At 44.9% G+C, this 21,399-nt stretch overlaps 1 protein-coding gene across 1 annotated transcript in view; it reads left to right on the plus strand.

Moving 5' to 3' along the window:
- Positions 1 to 21,399, plus strand: part of LOC141055877 (uncharacterized) — a 160,584-nt gene that overhangs the window by 77,106 nt on the left and 62,079 nt on the right. The window contains 1 exon segment of the mRNA XM_073552592.1: positions 2,547 to 4,110. Coding sequence (XP_073408693.1) covers positions 2,547 to 4,110 — 1,564 coding nt within the window.

Consider the following 21,399-nt stretch of genomic DNA (forward strand, 5'->3'; position numbering starts at 1 on the left):
CGTACTGTTGTGACCTCCGTTTTGCCGGACTCTGAATTGTTGTATGGTGTCCTGTCATATCTGAAAGCAGGACGCTAATCCCCGCCCCCTCGCAGTCACCTGGGTCCTGTGCCAGCTTGCTAACTTCAGTGTCTGCAGGTCCTGTGCATCTTTACTTTTCGGTGCTGACTGGACCCTGACACTAATAGTTTGAAGCACGCATTGTCACCTCTGCTGCCCTGCTCCACAGGTATCTTTTAGCACTGTTTCTGTACTCAGGACACGCGCACTGGCTCTGTGAGCGAGTGTAGTGCGGTGTCTCTGACAAGTTTTCCTTTATCCTGACTTTTCAACTTATTTTAAAACCTACAATCTTCAAACATAATCATGATAAACTATACAAAAAACATTACACCTGGGCCTTGATATATCTTTAAGGTGTGTGTGGTCGATGGCTGGACTATACATTTATTCATGCCTGCAGGAGATGTGTCGGCATGGCTCGTGTCATAGTTTCGCTCCACTTCATAAATTCCATTATGTTTTCAATCCTAAGGAATTCAGATTGCTGCACAATCTCTCCTGAAATGTGGAGCACTAATACTCTCTCTACTCTTCTGGTCAGGACTCATAGTAGCTCCAATGGTCCTCCATAAAATAGTGCAATTCTGGTTTAGTGTTGGAGCGCTCCCCACATACATAAGTTCCTGTTGGGGATGTAACATGTTTTTTTTCATTCTATGTCTACTGGTTTACAGTTATCAGTTTTGTATGATTTGTGGTGAGGTTGGCCTGCATCCCTTATGCGGGTCTGCAACTCCCTGGAAGTCTTTATAAGGCTATGTGCCCACGTAGCGTTTAAATCCGGACACTGAAAACCGGATTCCTTCCCAGAAATCGCACGTTTTTTTTCCGCACGATTTTCGCGTGCGATATTTAAGCACTTTCCAAGCGATTTGAAGCATCGCTTGAAAATTGATTGACAGGTTGGTCACACTCGTTAAACATAGTGTTTGACAAGTGTGAGCAGCTTTTTACTATTGAGGCCGCCTATGCGGTATCAATAGTAAAAGATAGAATGTTAAAAATGATTAAAAAAAAAAAAAATCGGGGTATATTTACCTTCCGACGTCCCGCGCTGCATTCCCGGCCTCAGCGTTCCCAGTGATGCCTTGCGAGACCTGTATTGACGTTGGTCTCGCGTTGCTATAGCGATCTCGCGAGACCACGTCATCACCGGACCTTGCCGCAAGGCATTACTGGGAACACTGAGGCCGGGAAGGCAGCGCGGGATGTCGGAAGGTAAATATACCCCGATTTTTTTATTTTTTTTAATCATTTTTAACATTCTATCTTTTACTATTGATACCGCATAGGCGGCCTCAATAGTAAAAAGCTGCTCACACTTGTCAAACACTATGTTTGACGAGTGTGACCAACCTGTCAATCACTTTTCAAGCGATGCTTCAAATCGCTTGGAAAGTGCTTGAATATCGCACGCGAAAATCTTTTTTTTTACAGGGGTATGGTACCCAGGGCCTGGAGGACAGTCTCCTCTCCTCCACACCGTGGGTACCAACCGCACATGAGATGCTTAACTTCGCGCATGGTGGGCATAGCCACATGCGGGAAGTAAGCGGTTCTCATGCATTCCTATGGGTGCGGAATCGCGGCAATTCTTTGCGATTCCGCAAAAAGAATGAGCATGCTGCGATTTTTTTCCGCGATGCGATGCCGCTAAGGAAAAAAGCGCAGCATTAGCACAGCATGTGCGGAATGCCATAGGAATGCATGGGGTGAGCTCTGTACACGATTTTTAAACGTTTTCGCGCCGAAAATCGCGGCAAAGAAGCTTAAAAATCGCATCGTGGGCACACAGCCTAAAAAGGTCTCCATTGCCTTGTCCAAATCCCTAAAATTCCACATCTAAATTTAAGACACTTCAGCTCTGCAGTATTATAAATAGTTCTCTTTAAATTTCTAACATTTCTTCTGGCAAATTACTGATGGAGAGTATTGGCCATTACGACAGTTTAGGTTCCCAAGAGCCACCTAGCCCTATACTCTAATTACCCTAGAGAGGTTTCACCACCAGTTACTCATCTCATTTTTTTTTTTACTGATGAAGACTGTTCAGCTAGATCATTTCAATAGATGTGTTATCTATAGTCTCAGTTTTGTGGATATTGCTAGAGTGGTTTATGGAAGCCATGTTTCTTTTCAAGAGCCTTTGATCCAGTAATAATGTGGAAACCTCTGTTTTTCCACTGTCAGATGGTGAACCTGAGTAGGGACTTGTTTTTTTGCGGTGTGAGTAGAAGTTTCTATTGGTATTTTTGCCTACATAACAATGTTTGGTGGCTTTTTTATTCTCTATTTGTGAGTCATAATGAACAGTTGAACTACTAGTTCATCCTATGAGGTTTTCTATTAGATTGTGAATGTATTGATGAATAATTACATTTTTAAGTAACTTACCATTTTTATTGATAGTTTAAATATAAATGTTAAAAAAGATATAATTCAAGGATTTTTTATTAAAAAATAATTGGTTTTATTCTTGGCAGATGACTGTACCAGGAGATCAGAGGGACAGATGACATCTTCAATTTTTAAATCAGATGATCTTGAGATCCCACAGGATACAATTCAAGCGAATGCCATTACTCCAGATATACTATCATCCCTTTACAGCAAAGATTTATCATTTGATCCTTTTAAACAGGTCCTGTCTTCTGACTCATTATCGACTTCTAAGGAAAATCAAAGTCACAAAATAAGCATTGAAATACAAACTGCTCCTAAAGAAAAGAAGCTGTTTTCATGTTCAGAATATGGAAATAGTTTTCCCATCAATAAGTCTTTTCTTAAACGTCAAAAGTTTCACACAGCAGAGAATAGATTTTCTTGTTCGAAGTGTGGGAAATGTTTTAACTGCATTTCAGTTTTTGTTAAGCACCAAAGATCCCACACAGGGGAGAAGCCATTTTTGTGTTCAGAATGTGGTAAATGTTTTAGCCAGAAGTCACATTTGGTTAGGCACCAGAGAACTCACACAGGGGAGAAGCCTTTTTCATGTTCACAATGTGGAAAATGTTTCAGCCAGAAATCAGATTTGGTTATTCACCAGAGAACTCACACAGAGGAGAAGCCTTTTTCATGTTCACAATGTGGGAAATGTTTTAACCGGAAAACACATCTTTATAGCCACCAGAGAACCCACACAGGGGAAAAGCCTTTTTCCTGTTCAGAATGTGAGAAACGTTTTAACCATAAATCAGCTTTGGTTAACCACCAGAGACTTCACACAGGGGAAAAGCCTTTTTCCTGTTCAGAATGTGGGAAATATTTTAACCAGAAATGGAATCTTGTTATACACCAAAGTTGTCACAAAGGGGAGAAGCCTTTTTCATGTTCAGAATGTGGGAAATATTTTAACCGTAAATCAGCTTTGCTTAAGCACCAGAGAGCCCACCCAGGGGAGAAGCATTTTTCCTGTTCAGAATGTGGCAAATGTTTTAGCCAGAAATCAAATTTGGTTAATCACCAGAGAACTCACACAGGGGAGAAGCCCTTTTCCTGTTCAGAATGTGGGAAATGTTTTGACCGGAAAGCGCATTTTGATAGCCACCAGAGAACCCACACAGGGGAGAAGCCTTTTTCCTGTTCGGAGTGTGGGAAATGTTTTAACCATAAATCAGCTTTGGTTAGTCACCAGAGAACTCACACAGGGGAGAAGCCCTTTTCCTGTTTGGAATGTGGGAAATATTTTCACCAGAAATCAGCTTTGGTTAGTCACCAGAGAACCCACACTGGGGAGAAGCCTTTCTCTTGTTCAGAATGTGGGAAATGTTTTAGCCAGAAATCAGCTTTGGTTAAGCACCAGAAAACCCACACAGGGGAGAAACCTTTTTCCTGTTCAGAATGTGGGAAATGTTTTAGCCAGAAATCAGCTTTGGTTAAGCATCAGAAAACCCACACAGGTGAGAAGCCTTTTTCCTGTTCAGAATGTGGGAAATATTTTATCCAGAAATGGAATCTTGTTATACATCAAAGTTCTCACACAGGGGAGAAGCCTTTTTCATGTTCAGAATGTGGGAAATGTTTTAGCCAGAAATCAGCTTTGGTTAAGCACCAGAGAACCCATACAAGGTAGAAGCCTTTTTTTCTGTTCAGAATGTGGGAAATATTTTAAAACAGAAATGTAATCTTGTTATACACCAAAGAATTCACACAGAGGAGAAGCATTTTTCATGTTCTTAACGAGGGAAATGTTCACATTAAGATGTTGCATCACACAAGCCCTACCTTATTCAGTGTCTGCCTCACTGTTCCTGCCATCTGATGTATTGAACCTCAACAGGAAGCCAGGGCTGCTGCTGCGCTCTAACTTTCCTCTTCATGTGCAAGTTGTTCGAAGGTGGCGACAGTGGTGCCAGTGCTGATTGGGCTCAGAGCTCACATGAGCCCCGGGAACACAAGTGCCGACGCTGCGGAAATAGCGCCGGTATGGGAAGTTTGCATAATTGTTTTTACTTTAACAGGACCAAACATGAGGAATGTGAAAGGGTTGTCCAAGTAGTGAGCAACCATTTTAAGTATCAAAAATGTCACACAGGGAAAAGTAATTAATTAGCATACCTAGAGTGTGAAATTAATTACTAGAAAATAGTACGGAGAAAGGGGATGATGTTGTGTGGAGAAAGGGAGGATGCTTCATGCTGGAGACTGTGCGGAGAAGGGATTGATACTTGGGGCTGTACTGAGAAAGGGATGATTCAAGCTGTGTAGAGAAGGAGATATGTGCTGAGGCGCTGTGCAATGAAGAGGATGTGATGTATTATTGGGTGCTGCGTGGAGCTACACACTGCTGGGGGTCTGTGGTGAAGGGTGTAATGTCATTCGTGGGGGGGTTGCTTGCTGGGAGGCTGTGGGTGGAAGGGGGTGATGTTATTCACGTAGCACTGCATGTTAGTGGTCTGCGTGGTGAAGGGGGTAATGTCACTCACGTGGTGCTGCATGCTGGTTGCGCTATGAAGGGGGTTAATGTTACTTGTGTGGGGCTGCATGCTGGTGTCATGGACAGGATTCCGTTGTCCGTCCTCTTAGGATTAATTATGTATGGCCTCCTTTTGAATTAGAGTGGACTACATGTACCCGCCCGTGTCGAGATCCTTGTCAGTGATACTTTTCTCGGCTGAGCAACTAACCCCGTATATCTGTGTGTACTGCCTGTTCCCGTATGCTTGCTTGTGCATGACCCGGTCTGTTTCCCATTTGATATCTGCCTTCTGATCCACTATGGCTGGTCCAAACAATGAAATCAATTGTTACCATCCACCTTTCGTGTCTTCCCTTTTTCCTTATAGATTGTAAGCTTGCGAGCAGGGCCCTCGTTCCTCTTGGTATTTGTTATAATCTATGTGATTATTGTTATGCTGTAATGTCTATTGTCTGTAGAAGTCCCCTCTATAATGTAAAGTGCTGCGGAATATGTTGACACTATAGAAGTAAAATTATTATAAAGCTTTATGTGACATTAGTAACTGCCAAATTTTACCTGTATCAGGGTATATTCACACATTGTGATTTGTTGAAGAAACGATCTGCAGCAAAGTCCTCACCATTAGACCCACATTAAATAATTCAAAGCTCGCTGACAATTTATTTCCTGTCTTTAGCAACTTTTAAAGTGTCACTGCAGCGTTTTATTTTATTTGCAGTGCTGGAGTGGTGCATCTAATCTTAGCAGTAGCGTAGCTACCAGGGGTGGGGCAGAGATAGCGATCACTCCGGACTCAAAGGGGCCAACATTGAGCTACCCTGTCGCTCCCTCCCCCATTATTCTTCCTTGACGTGCATCATGTGTATGCGATGACATCACTACATGGCACCCACTGTGCTGAGATGTGCGCTGCTCAGAACACTTGCTGTAGAGATCGGGCAGCAGGGGAAAGAGGAAGAAAGGCGAGTATTGTATTTTTTATTTTTTAAAATCAATGAGAACAATGTAATGGCCAGAATACTGTATGGAGGACTATGTGGAGTGCATTATAGTTTATGGAGGACTATGGTGAGTGCGTTATACTGTATGGAGGACTATGGTGAGTGCGTTATACTGTATGGAGGACTATAGGGAGTGCATTATACTGTATGGAGAACGGTGGAAAGTGCATTATACTGTATGGAGGACTATGGGGAGTGCAGTATAGTATATGAAGGACTATGGAGTGCATTATACTGTATGGAAGGCTATGTATGGGTTATTATAACATTTGGAGGGCTATGTGCGAGCCTTTATATTGAATGCAAGCAATTATACAAGTTTTGTGTGAGGTCCATCATACTGTGTGATGGGCCTTTATACTGTATCTAGGCCTATTATACTGCATTGATGGCTGTGTGAGGGTCACATTTGGAGGAATCATACTGTGTTAGAGTCACCATACTTTGCCAAGGGAATTGAGGTGGGGTACAGTAGAGTTATCATACTGTGTGGGTATCTTAGTATGTTTGTGGGGCACTTTTTTGACATCATACTTTGAATGCAATAAAAGGGAATCTAGGGCTCCAATATGGGGAAAATTACTTTGCCACGTCTGCAAAGTTGTGAGTTATGCTCTTCTGTGACCCCCAACAATTTTTTTTTTTTAGGGGGATGGAGGGCAACTACAGCTTCTGCTATGTGGCCCCATGATTTCTGTATACCCTTCCTGAGTGACACTCTCCTTTCTGTAGGTTGTGTGACAAAGTCACTGGTAGAGTGCTGGAGGGGAGTTACAGTATGTGTCACTAGGCTTAATGGCGTCAGTGATGTAAAACCCAGAGTAATTTCCTACAGCACACTACATGCTGTGAGGTTTAAGCAAAGTTCTGTAATGGGCTAGTTTTTATGTGGACATCCATAGAGTGGGTGGGAGGGTGTCCACCTTATCTCCACCTGCAGAGCTTGCAGGACCTGTGTAATTAGGTGGGAGGGTGTCCACCTTATCTCCACCTGCAGATCTTGCAGGACCTGTGTAATGTCACAGTCATGTGTTCAGTCATATGGGGGAAGAGTCACATGGTCTGGGGCTTAAATGGTTTCGTTTCAGAGGCAGTCTTTGGTCAGCAAGACTGGAGAGTGGTTTCTCCAGTGGATTGTGTCTTGTATCGACAAGTGAATTGAACTACCACAGTTGCTTTAGTTCTGCTGCCTACAGAATGGTAGGTCCAGAGCAGAGTCACGATGAAGTCATTGCGCCACAACACGTACAGGAGATGAGTGCCGTTGTGATGATGTTACCACATTAGTCTGCCTGGGGCCTGCCACTGTGCTGCTGGACTCGCTGGGGTAAGGTGAGTATATGAGGTCTATTTTTTCTTTTAAAATTGTGTTCTGGCAATAATGTGTGGGGGCCCTGCAAAAATTGTGGGGTTTCTTACAGGGCCTCTATAAATGGTGGTGGCTACTAAGGAGGCCACCATAAATAGTTGGTAATACCAAGGGAGTTTATAAATAGTGGGGCTACTAAAGGGAGGCCATCATACATAGTGGAGGCTACTATAAGGGCTATCAGAGTATGGGGACATGACTGGAAGCTACTAAGGGGCTGCTATACAATGCGGGGGCATTATACTGTATATAGTGGATCATCATACTGTGTAGAGAGGAACTGTTCAGGGTGGAGACTCAGGACATAATTAAATGTAACGTGGGCACTTATTGTTATATGGGAACTCAGGTTACTGTGATTGTCGAAGGGGCACACAGAGGGCATTTGCTTTCTAGGGGGGCAAAATGTGTGAACTGTTATCTAGAGCATTAGCACCCAGCATTACTATATTCTAGAGGTTTTTTACCATTCAGAGGGCACACAGTACCACAGAGCTGGTGTAGCAATAGGGACACATATGGCAGCTGCGGCTCAGCATTGGCATATCAGCATGATAAGGAGATTGTGCAGCTTGGAAATAGATGAGGACAGTGCAGGAAACGTAATTATGGCGTTTCTATTTTTTTTTCCCGCTATGCCATTTAGTAATCGGGTTAATCCTTTTTTTATTGATAGATCGGGCGATTCTGAATGCGGCGATACCAAATATGTGTATGTGTGATTTTTTTTATTTTTTATTATAATTTAATTTTGAATGGGGCGAAAGGGGGGTGATTTAAACTTTTTTTTTCATATTTTTTAAAACTTTTTTTTTTTTTAATTTTGTCATGCTTCAATAGCCTTCATGGGAGGCTAGAAGCATCCACAACTCGATCGGCTCTGCTACATATAGGCGATGAGCAGATCGCCTATATGTAGCAGAATTACAGCATTGCTATGAGCGCCGACCACCAGGTGCCACTAATTCTCCCGTTGTGCCGTACCGGCATTACACCAGCATGTGTTCCACAACATTACCCGTGCCCTCAACAATGCTGTTACTGGGAAAGTCCACCTAACCACGGACACGTGGACAAGTGCTTGTGGGCAGATACGGTACATCTCACTTACAGCACACTGGGTTAACCTAGTGGAAGCCAAAACCCAGTCGGACCTTGGGATGGAAGATATCCTCCCCACGCTGAGGATTGTGGGCCCTACATCAGTCAGGGTTGCCCCCACAGTCTACAGCTCCTGCAGCTCCTCTTCAGCCTCCATCTATGAAATGAACATATCAGTCAGAAGCTAGAAGCACTGCAGCACTGCCTCAGCCAAGCGGCAACAAGCTGTGCTGAAGCTAATCTGCATAGGTGACAAACCGCACAATGCAGAAGAGTTGTGGACAGCGCTGAAAGAGCAGTCAGATATTTGGATGACACCGCTGAACCTACAGCCAGGCATGGTCATATGTGACATTGGCCGGAACCTGGTGGCAGCTCTGAGGCAAGGTGAGCTCACACACGTACCTTACCTGGCCCATGTGCTTAACCTCGTGGTTCAATGTTTTCTCAAAAGCTACCCGGAGCTGTCGGATCTGCTAGTGAAAGTACGCAGTCTGTCTGCCCATTTTAGAAAGTCAGCTACAGCTTCAGCCGCCCTTGCCGTACTCCAGCAGTGTTTGCAGCTTCCAGCTCACCGACTGTTGTGTGATGTCCCCAAACATTGGAACACATATGTTGGAAAGGATTTGTGAGCAGAAGAGGGCAGTTGTTGACTACCAGCATCAACAAGGCCATCGATTATTCAGTTCAGACTCCACACATATGTACCATCCTCCAGAACTTTGAGGACTGCACCAAGATGGTGAGCGGCGATGACACCATCATTGGAGTCACCATCACACTTCTCAGCATACTGAAAACCTGTCTGCTCACAAATAAAGAGGATGCATTGCAGGCAGAGCACGAGGACATGGAGCAAGGAACCATACAGGGTGATTACACTCAGCCCAGCTTCATGTCATCGCAACGTGGATTGGTAGACGAGGAGGAGGGAAGGACAGGAGCTACTTTCATGCGCTATAGACGATACTACAAACACAGCTGTCATACCGTCTGTTCAGCAGGGATGGCCTGAAGACAGAGAGGAGGAGGACAGCATGGTCAGTCGTCCTGTTGGTGAGGACACTGAAGTCTTGCCTGTTAGCAGTCTGGCACGCATGGCTGACTTTATGTTGTGCTGCGTTTCCCGTGACCCACGCATTATAAAAATTTTCCGTGACACTCATTACTGGCTGGTGACACTTCTAGACCCACGCTACAAGGAGAACTTTCATTTCAATCTCTTCTTCCAGAGGCAGACAGGTGTACAAAAATGTTGGCGTACCAGAGGGCCCTTGTAGCAGAAATAATGAAAAAATTCCCATGTGAGAATGCTGGCAGCCGATGTCAGATTTTGTTGTACAACCAAGGAGTCCAAGCGAGAGAGACAGAAGTACAATCCAGCTCAGGCAGGGGAATAATGGCAATGTTCTGGGACAGTTTTCTCAGACCCTCCCATCATGCCGGCACAGAGGCAAGGGGTGCTGGCACAAGAAGTGCAATGTTTGGGAAGATGCTGAGGGAGTACCTTGCAGATCGTATAAACGTCCTCCGGGGTTCCTCTGTGCCTTTTAATTATTGGGTATGGACACGTGGCCTTTGAGGTCCTGGCCTGCCCTGCTGCTAGTGTTCTGTCAGAGCGGGTTTTTAGTGCCAATTAGTGGAATTATAAAAATGAACGGGCTGCATTGGGCAAGACTTCTGTACACCACCGACTGAAAACAGCGAAACATACCCTCCAATACAGTGTCTTTTATTGGGAGGTGTATTCTCATGCACCTCTTCACAACCACACATGGGTATCACCTTCCTGATTTGGTCTGTTTGGTGTTATCCTCCTCCTTATCCCTCATCATCCACAACCAGTAGAACACCAGGGTGAACGTATTCCGTGATGCAAAAGTCACTCAATTTTTGTGCAAGGGTGTTTTTATGATGCCCGTTACTAATTTGAAACCAAAACAAATGTTACTCCTCCAGGGGGAACTGTCATAAAAATGAGATGTACTTATATTCTTCCCATTTATTCTTATATTTTCCGGTTTACTATCTCTGGACCATCCTCTTAGGAACTAGTGTTTACAGTTGTGGCCAAAAAGTATTGACACCCCTGCAATTTTGTCAGATAATACTCAGTTTCTTCCTGAAAATGATTGCAAACACAAATTCTTTGGTATTATTATCTTCATTTAATTTGTCTTAAATGAAAAAACACAAAAAGAATTGTCCTAAAACCAAATTGGATATAATTCCACACCAAACATAAAGAGGGTGGACAAAAGTATTGGCACTGTTCGAAAAAGATTTGGCTTGTATCCTAAGTCATACTAGGATACAAGGTGGCGCTGTAGAGTAAAAGTCCTCTTTCTTTCTGAAGAGGCAATTTGCATATTATTTTCCCAGAGGAGCATTGCACGGCGAATAAGCCTCCTTACCTTGACAAGCCACAGCTTCTCCGCAAGGAGAAACCTTACTTCTTAGACCCTAGTCCAGAGCCTCTCACCTAGCCAAATCAGATCTCATACTTTGCACTGATGAGAGCCAACAGCTCGAAACACCGTGTCTGCAAATTGAGATTCTGATTTGGCTTGTATCCTAAGTCATACTACAAGACTCGTTAAAGGGTTGATTGTGACTTGTAGGATCGCTACTACCAATAGGTGGAGCTGTAGAGTAAAAGTCCTCTTTCTTTCTGAAGAGGCAATTTGCATATCTAATTTGTGTAATTAACAGCACCTGTAACTTACCTGTGGCACCTAACAGGTGTTGGCATTAACTAAATCACACTTGCAGCCAGTTGACATGGATTAAAGTTGACTCAACCTCTGTCCTGTGTCCTTGTGTGTACCACATTGAGCATGGAGAAAAGAAAGAAGACCAAAGAACTGTCTGAGGACTTGAGAAACCAAATTGTGAGGAAGCATGAGCAATCTCAAGGCTACAAGTCCAGCTCCAAAGACCTGAATGTTCCTGTGTCTACCATGCGCAGTGTCATCAAGAAGGTTAAAGCCCATGGCACTGTGGTTAACCTCCCTAGATGTGGACGGAAAAGAAAAGTTGACAAGAGATTTCAACGCAAGATTGTGCAGATATTGGATAAAGAACCTCGACTAACATCCAAACAAGTTCAAGCTGCCCTGCAGTCCGAGGGTACAACAGTGTCAACCCATACTATCCGTCGGCGTCTGAATGAAAAAGGACTGTATGGTAGGAGACCCAGGAAGACCCCACTTCTTACCACGAGACATAAAAAAGCCAGGCTGGAGTTTGCCAAAACTTACCTGAAAAAGCCTAAAACGTTTTGGAAGAATGTTCTCTGGTCAGATGAGACAAAAGTAGAGCTTTTTGGGCAAAGGCGTCAACATAGAGTTTACAGGAGAAAAAAAGAGGCATTCAAAGAAAAGAACACGGTCCCTACAGTCAAACATGGTGGAGGTTCCCTGAAGTTTTGGGGTTGCTTTGCTGCCTCTGGCACTGGACTGCTTGACCGTGTGCATGGCATTATGAAGTCTGAAGACTACCAACAAAATTTGCAGCATAATGTAGGGCCCAGTGTGAGAAAGCTGGGTCTCCCTCAGAGGTCATGGGTCTTCCAGCAGAACAATGACCCAAAACACACTTCAAAAAGCACTAGAAAATGGTTTGAGAGAAAGCACTGGAGACTTCTAAGGTGGCCAGCAATGAGTCCAGACTTGAATCCCATAGAACACCTGTGGAGAGATCTAAAAATGGCAGTTTGGAGAAGGCACCCTTCAAATATCAGGGACCTGGAGCAGTTTGCCAAAGAAGAATGGTCTAAAATTCCAGCAGAACATTGTAAGAAACTCATTGATGGTTACCGGAAGCGGTTGGTCGCAGTTATTTTGGCTAAAGGTTGTGCAACCAAGTATTAGGCTGAGGGTGGCAATACTTTTGTCTGGCCCATTTTTGGAGTTTTGTGTGAAATGATCAATGTTTTGCTTTTTGCTTTATTCTCTTTTGTGTTTTTTCATTTAAGACAAATTAAATGAAGATAATAATACCAAAGAATTTGTGATTGCAATCATTTTCAGGAAGAAACTGAGTATTATTTGACAAAATTGCAGGGGTGTCAATACTTTTGGCCACAACTTTACATCTACAATAGAAAAATATTGAAATACTATTATATTATATTTTAATTTATATCCCTGTCTCTGAGCTGTTGCTAAGGACAAACCTATCTCGTTGGACACATTCTGGCTTCATATGTATGAACCTGTGTTCGCCCCTCCCTTTTGTTATTTTCTTAGGTGGATTCACATTTTTTATTTGTTTGATTTCAGTATGATTTATCATTGTCTCCTCATTCTCTGCCACTAGATCACCAGGGTTAACGGGTTCTGTGCTGCTACAGCCATTCAATTTTTGGCAAAGGGTGTCTATGATCCCCATAACTAATTTTTTAAAAATGTACCCCCCATGGGGAAATGCACTGCATGTAAGGGCATTACAAGTCTAGGAGACCCGCTCCTTTACATTGGGCCTAGTTTTTAATGAGGCCTTCATCAATGTCTCCTCATTCTCCACCACTAGATCACCAGGGTTAATGTGTTCTGTGCTGCTACAGCCAGTCCAATTTTTGGCAAGGGTGTTTTTATGATGCCAGTTACTAATTTAAAGCCAAAACAAATGTCACTCCCCCAGGGGGAAATCTCATAAAAATGAGATGTACGCATATTCTTCCCTTTTATTCTTATATTTTCCATTTTTCCTAACTGTGGAACATCCTCTTATGACCTAGTGTACACCTCTCCAATATAAAAATAGTGAAATACTATATTAGATTTTTATTTATATCCCTGTCTTTGAGCTGTTGCTAGGGACAAACATATCTCGTTGAACACATTCTGGTTTCATATCTATGAACCTGTGTTCGCCCCTCCCTTTTGTTATTTTCTTTCAAAGGAGGATTCACATTTTTTATTTGTTTGATTTCAGTATGATTTATCATTATGTCTCCTCATTCTCCACCACTAGATTACCAGGGTTAATGTGTTTTGTGCTGCTACAGCCAGTCCAATTTTTGGCAAGGGTGTCTATGATGCCCATAAAATATTTTTAACAATTTTACTCCCCCAGGGGGAAATGTTTGTCAGCCCATGCACTTAGTGTATGGGCATTATGAGTCTAGAAGACCTGCTCATTTGTAATGGGACATTTTTTAGGAGGCCCTCCTCCATGTTTCTTCCAAGCGGGATTGGGGTGCGTGCAAATTTGGGTCAAGGCGGCCCTTGCATTCAGTGCATATGGAAACAGTATGGCAGGACCAACTGAAGACTGTGAAGTGGGTTTTCATGTGGCCTTCCAATATCTGGTTTCAAAGGCATATTGGGGTGCATATGACTTGATAGCAGGGTAGGCTTTGCATTCAATGCAACATTTTTTCAGGAGGCCCCCCTGTACCTCTCGTAAAAAGGGTATTGGGGTGCGTTGTAATTCTTATCAGCCCATCCATTCACTGCATAGGCAATAACAGCATAGGAGACCCAGACCCACTGTTTAATATTGGCCCTTTAAGAATATTAATGCCTCCTGATGCCCCTCTAAAACTAGGCTCTGTGACTTTAAAAGTCCTTCCTTAATAAATGAAACAAGATGTGTCTGATGATGTGTCACACACCCCATGGCCATCTAGGGTTGTTAAATGTTACAATGACATTTCCCAGTGAATGCATTAGTATTGGTTGAAAGCAATGTTAAAGTTGAAAAACGCATCAAAAATGCTGTGTGTGAACATAGCAAAAGTGGTGGAGGAACATTTCGGTCTGGGGTTAATTATTTTGCCTTATATAGAAGTCATTGAACTGGAAAGGATGAACCTTAACATATTTCCCAGCAAAATCCGTTTTGGTTTAGTTTTGGTATGTTTTTTGGTGCACCGGTAAAAATGGCATGAAACTTTGACAACATTGCTTACAGCTGTGACCTAGGAGTCAGAAATGCTTCCAGGGGCGATCCCCATGATGTTTCTGTGTCAGTTGAGCAGTGTTTCCATTATTTTCTGATGTTTTAAGACCTTAAAAGGACCCCGGGGGGATCGCAGTAAAAATGCTTGGGTCTCCCATAGACATACATTGGGCTCGTTGTTCTGTCCGAGTAACAAAGTATTCCAATTTGCTCGACCCGAGCAACGAGCACCCGAACACTTTAGTGCTCACTCATCACTAGTGAAGAGACAGCAGCAGCTGACCTGTGAATGCTCCTCTCACTCGCACACATACAGCAGTGAGTTGTCTCAGCTCCTGCAGCTGTGGGGTGTGAGGAATCTGCACAGCTCAGTCCTATTGTCTGTGTATCTAATCCTCCCATGTGTGATACTGACTGCTGCGCCATGTATCTAATCCCATCCTGTATGACATTGTGCTGAGCCATGTATCTAATCCTATCCTGTGTGATACTGACTGCTGAGCCGTGTATCTAATCCTCCCATGTGTGATACTGACTGCTGCGCCGTGTATCTAATCCCATCCTGTATGATACTGTGCTGAGCCGTGTATCTAATCCTATCCTGTGTGATACTGACTGCTGAGCCGTGTATCTAATCCTCCCATGTGTGATACTGACTGCTGCGCCGTGTATCTAATCCCATCCTGTATGATACTGTGCTGACCTGTGTATCTAATCCTATCCTGTGTGATACTGACTGCTGAGCCACGTATCTAATCCTCCCATGTGTGATACTGACTGCTGAGCCATGTATCTAATCCTCTCCTGTGTGATACTGTGCTGAGCCGTGTATCTAATCCTATCCTTTGTGACACTGACTGCTGAGCTGTGTACCTAATACTATCCTGTGATATTCTGCTGAGCCGTGTATCTAATCCTATCCTGTGTGATATTGACTGCTGAGCTGTGTACCTAATCCTATCCTGTGTGATACAATCTGCTGAGCCGTGTGTTTAATCCTCTCCTGTGTAATAGTCTGCAGAGCCGTGTATCTAACCCTCTCCTGTGTGATACTGACTGCTGAGCTGGGTATCTAATCCTATCCTGTGTGATACTGTCTACTGAGCTGTGCATCTAATCCTCCTGTGTGATACTGACTGCTGAGCTGTGTATCTAATCCTCTCCTGTGTGATACTGTCTGCTGAACTGTGTATCTAATCTTCTCCTGTGTGATACTGTCTGCTGAGCTGTGTATCTAATCCCATTCTGTGTGATACTGTCTGCTGAGCTGTGTATCTAATCCCCTTCTGTGTGATACTGTGCTGAGCCGTGTATCTAAGGTCTGTATCACACATCAGTCTTTTGGAATCAGTCACAATCCGTCAGTGTTTAAAAAACGGATCCAGTGTTTTATGCCTGATTAATGTTTGACACTGTACAAATGGAATCCAGAACTGTTCAATTGTAGGCAATATTTATTGCCCTGCGGCTGAAGCATGTTGTGATATCTGTGATATGAAGAAAGAGAAATGCTGAAGGGAAAGAGATCACGCTAATAGTGATCTAAATACTGAGATGTGTACAGAGGAATGCTAGTAGGACACAGATTGTGGTTTTCTATCAACTTTATCTACATGTAAAATTTCTAATGTAATGCTGGTAATTAAAAAAAGCTACTCTAGTGTTGTCAGGGCGCAGTGCCATACCACCAGGGGCGTAACTACCGGGGTAGTAGCCAAAGCGGTTGCTTTGGGGCCCGGCCCATATAGGGGCCCGGGTCCCCAGCCCCCGACCACGCTGGCAGACCGGTCCGCGCTAGGGCCCCCCTACATTTTATTCAGGCGTCTGCTCTGCAGCTTTATTTTCAATGAATACCCAGTGCTTGCCGGGCCCCCCAGGCCCCCCCCACACCATGGTCCAGCCAGCTTTGCAATCCCCCCCTGCACAATGGTCCAGCCACAGCACCGCCCTCGCCTGACGTCACACACTGCTCTGCTCCACTTCCTCATTCGGTCAGTGTGTGCCATGTGGGACTGGGAGAGGGATGGCCAGGTAACAAGAATTTTTTTTTTTTTTTTTGAGAGCGGCGATCCGGGGGGCCTGGGGCAGACTGTGAGATAGCGGCAGAATGCTGGGGGCCTGGGCCAGAATGCTGGACATGGGGCAGAATGCTGGACGTGATGGGGCAGATTGCTGGTCATGATCGGGCAGAATGCTGGGCACGATGGGGCAGATTGCTGGACATGATGGGGCAGATTGCTGGTCATGATGGGGGCAGAATGCTGGGCATGATGGGGCAGATTGCTGGCCGTGATTGGGGCAGAATGCTGGCCGTGATTGGGGCAGAATGCTGGGCACGATGGGGCAGATTGCTGGGCACGATGGGGCAGATTGCTGGGCACGATGGGGCAGATTGCTGGTCATGATGGGGCAGATTGCTGGGCACGATGGGGCAGATTGCTGGTCATGATGGGGGCAGAATGCTGGGCACGATGGGGCAGATTGCTGGCCGTGATTGGGGCAGAATGCTGGGCACGATGGGGCAAATTGCTGGTCATGATGGGGGCAGAATGCTGGACACGATGGGGCAGATTGCTGGTCATGATGGGGGCAGAATGCTGGGCACGATGGGGCAGATTGCTGGGCATGATGGGGCAGAATGCTGGGCACGATGGGGCAGATTGCTGGGCATGATGGGGGTAGATTGCTGGTCATGATGGGGGCAGATTGCTGGTCATGATGGGGGCAGAATGCTGTGCACGATGGGGCAGATTGCTGGTCATGATGGGGGCAGAATGCTGGGCACGATGGGGCAGATTGCTGAGCACGATGGGGCAGATTGCTGGTCATGATGGGGGCAGAATGCTGGGCACGATGGGGCAGATTGCTGGGCACGATGGGGCAGATTGCTGGGCACGATGGGGCAGATTGCTGGGCACGATGGGGCAGATTGCTGGGCACGATGGGGCAGATTGCTGGTCATGATTGGGGCAGAATGCTGGGCACGATGGGGCAGATTGCTGGAGACGATGGGGGCAGAATGCTGGACACGATAGGGGCAGAATGTGACGGTGAGACACAGGAGGGGACTGAATGGACACGGGGGCAGAATGTGACAGTGAGACAGGAGGGGGCAGAATGTGACAGTGAGACAGGAGGGGGCAGAATGTGACAGTGAGACAGGAGGGGGCAGAATGTGAGGCATGGGGGCAGAATGTGACAGTGAGACACAGGAAGGGGCACAATGAGATACAGGGCATGATTGGAGACACAGGGGGCAGGATCAAAGACATGGGGGCATGACTGGAGACACTGGGGGCAGGATTGGAGACAGATGGGGCAGGGTTGGAGACAGATTGTGCAGGATCATGGGGCAGGATGGATACAGTGGAGCCAGATGGGGCAGGATGGGGAGATCATGTGGGACAGAATGGATACTTATGAGGGCAGGATGGGAGAACGGGCTGAAGCCAGGAATGAGACACATGGGGGTCAGGATGGGGGATATTATTACCACAGGGTCTAATTAAGGGATATTATTACTGCAGTGATGTATTTATTTTATTTTTTGAGTATACTGTTTTAAATGGGGGGGCGGTCCTGTTACTGTGTAGAGTGACACTATGTCGCCTTTTTTTCTTCATGTGATGTAATGTAGAAGTTGGGAAAAATAAGTAATGTGTTATTTCCTGCAGAGACGAGCCCTGGCTGGAAGACGTGATGGCGATCTGTGCTGGATGAAAGATGAAAAACAAAGATTAAGGACTTCACCTAGAGATGTCACTGGTGATTTAGTGTGTTACCTGTACACCGACACTATACACTGTATAGAGGCCCTGTGTATAATGTCATTGATCACTGTATTACCTGCACACAGACATTGCATGCGAAGTACAGATCTCCTGTGTATAATGGCACTTATGGCGATAGTATTGTGTTTTTTTTTATTACTGATCAGTATTTATTGTAGTATTCAGTCACTGTGGTGGTAATATGTGGTCTGGTCATGGTCTGGCGGTATTTGTTCCTTGTGTGTGGTATTATAGGTCACTATGTGGTCTGGACATGGTGCGGTGGTATTTTTCCCTTGCATGTGATATTATTGGTCATTTTAAAAATTGAAAAATAAAAAAAACCTAAATTGTATCACATATTTTAACAAATATTTAATAGGTTACAGTAGAGTAGGGCTTGGCCAAAAGAGTCTACCGTGTTATGGTGGCGGCTTAAAAAATCTTTTGGCCAAAACAAAAGCTGCTGGCAATATGTGTGATCTGGTGATGGGAGACTGTTAATGTGTGATTGGTGAGAAGTGGAGTTTTTCCAAGAGAGAGCGGTGGGGCTTTGGACAGTTCGAGGGGTGGAGGCGAGGCAGGGGTGGAGCCTGGGCAGAGTCTCAAGGGTGGCCCTGAAAATTTTACCAGTATAGGGCCCTGAAATTCCTAGTGGCAACCCTGAGTGTAATTAAGTACATTACTGCGGCGCTCCAGCGGGTGCTGTGGCCAACGCTGTCTTGGGGGCCCGTTTTATTTTTAGGGACCACATCACATTTGAAGTCACTTTGAGGGGCTATATAATAGAAAATACCCAAAAGTGACACCATTCTAAAAACTGCACCCCTCAAGGTGCTCAAAACCACATTCAAGAAGATTATTAACCCTTCAGGTGCTTCACAGGAATTTTTTTGAATGTTTAAAAAAAATGAACATTTAACTTTTTTCACAAAAAAATTACTTCAGGTCCAATTTTTTTTATTTTACACCCTGTTGACACCCGAGGGACACAAATCTTTGATTCTATAGGAAACATCCTAGGGGTTTTGTCTCCGGTTGGAAGGACACAGATCTAATCTAGTGACCATCTCTGAACCATGGATATGTTTGGAGAAAGCCAGGTTTTGGGACTCGCCGGTCGCCTGGTTCCATGGAGATGGTTGGATAAGCCAGGTGGTGACTCTTGTGTCAACTGGCTTTGGACCTTATACGGACTCTATGGACTGCTCTTGATCATCTCTCTATGCTTGCCGTTACCTCTTCTCTGTGTGTTTATCACAGGTGGAATCATGGGCGTACCTAGGATCAAAACTGGGGGTGGGGCAAGCCATGGTCGTTCAGGTTGTAAAATTTTAGACCTAAAAAGGTGAATGAAATGAAAATTTTAACAAAATTATATGTAATTATAGCAGTGCTTTATTAGTTATTACAATTATTTGCTTGACAAAAAATTTAGATTTTTATTCTAATTACAAGTCTTATACTAATATAATTTTTCCCACAATGCCCCATAGGGCTCCCATATCATATACAGCCCCCCATAGGGCTCCCATATCAAATACAGCCCCCCCCATAGGGCTCCCATTTCATATACAGCCCTCCATAGGGCTCCCGTATCATATACAGCCTCCCATATCATATACAACTCCCCATAGGGCTCCCTATGGGGGGCTGTATATGATATGGGAGCCCTATGGGGGGACTTTATATGATATGGAAGGCCATCTCATATACAGCCCCCCATGGGGCTCCCAGTCCCACATCATATACAACAGCTCCCCACATCAGGTCACTGTCTGATTTAACAAGTATTTACATTTTTTTTTACTTTGTCTTCTCTCCTCCTAGCAGCTCCAGCTTGTGTGCCGGCGCTGCACTGCAGGACTCGGGGCACTCAGTGAAGGTGTCATCACTAACTCCAGTCCCCGCCGTGCTGATCTGCAGTGCACAGCAGCTGGCAGACACAGCCCGGGATTAAAGCTCCTACTAGCAGCTGCGGGTGCCCTCCGCTCCGCCGATGCATCATTGTTATGATTGGGTCACCGAGGAGGAGAGCAAGACCAAGCTAAGCCACAGAAAACCAGAGAGGTTGGTAACTAAGCGGATTGCAGACCCCTGATCTTATCCACACAGCTAGCAGTAGCCGTGGAGTGTACCTACGATGATCCTAGATGCCTCGACACACCTGGAGAACTAAATAAGCCTAAAGCAAGAAAGGGGAAATCTAAACTGCCCCAGAGAAGACCCCAAAGGAATAGATAGCCCCCAAACATATATTGTCGGTAAGACAAGATGAAAACACAAACGCAGGTAGGAAAATAGACTGAGCAAACGATGGGGCCCACACTACCTAGACAGGACAGGAAAGGAAAGACATTGTCTGCAATCACGCAAAAAACCCTGCAAAAAATGTCCAACACGTCTGACAGAAAAATACTGAAGTCACTCGACTTCGCCCACTATATCAGCACTCTGGTATATTCTGAAAGCAGAGCAAAAAGAGGCCAATCTAATAAGGGACAAAACAAACTGGCACAAGCAGTAACATAAGGATGGAAATTCAGGACAGCCCCAGCCGGAGCTGGATGACCACACAAAACGGAAATAGACAAAACCAGATCAAGTGTGAACAATAGCAAAAGAACACTGGGCAAAACTGTCACTGAAAAAGACCTGGGTGTATGGGTGGACGACAAACTCACATTTAGTGGCCAGTGTCAGGCAGCTGCTGCAAAGGCAAATAAAATAATGGGATGCATTAAAAGATATAGGGATAAAGGGAGTAGGCTGTCTTAAATCCAGTCAGAAACTCCAGATCTCCAATCGTCCTCCTCATTATCAGGTGGCAGGCCTCTGTTAATTAGATCAGCTCCATTACCTACAGTAACCACCAGAGGGAGCCCGGAAAGAGAACTCGCGACCCCTCTGTCAATATATCCAGCTCCACTACCTTCACTAGTAACCAGATGTAGGCCAGAAAGCGAATTCACAACACATTATGCCACCATGGCGCCCTGCCCACTACTTACCGCCGGCGATGCCTGAGGCAACTGTTACCGTTACCAACTCAGATTGGTGGTGGTCGGTGGCCTCCTCATGATAGGTATGCGCCCCTGCTTCTAGGGGGGAGCTGCCCTTCGGTGGGTATACCCATGAGTGGAATAACGACCCTGGGAGCTCTGACATATCATCTATCATTATCTCGGCAAGTCAGCGGAAGGGTGAGACCCTGTAATGTGCACCATCTTGGGAGTAATTGCTGGGACTGTTCTGTTTGTTATTGGG

The sequence above is a fragment of the Dendrobates tinctorius genome, unplaced genomic scaffold (genome assembly GCF_039654945.1).
Source record: "Dendrobates tinctorius isolate UK_male_01 unplaced genomic scaffold, ASM3965494v1 ptg000192l, whole genome shotgun sequence".
Classification (NCBI taxonomy): Eukaryota; Metazoa; Chordata; class Amphibia; order Anura; family Dendrobatidae; genus Dendrobates; species Dendrobates tinctorius.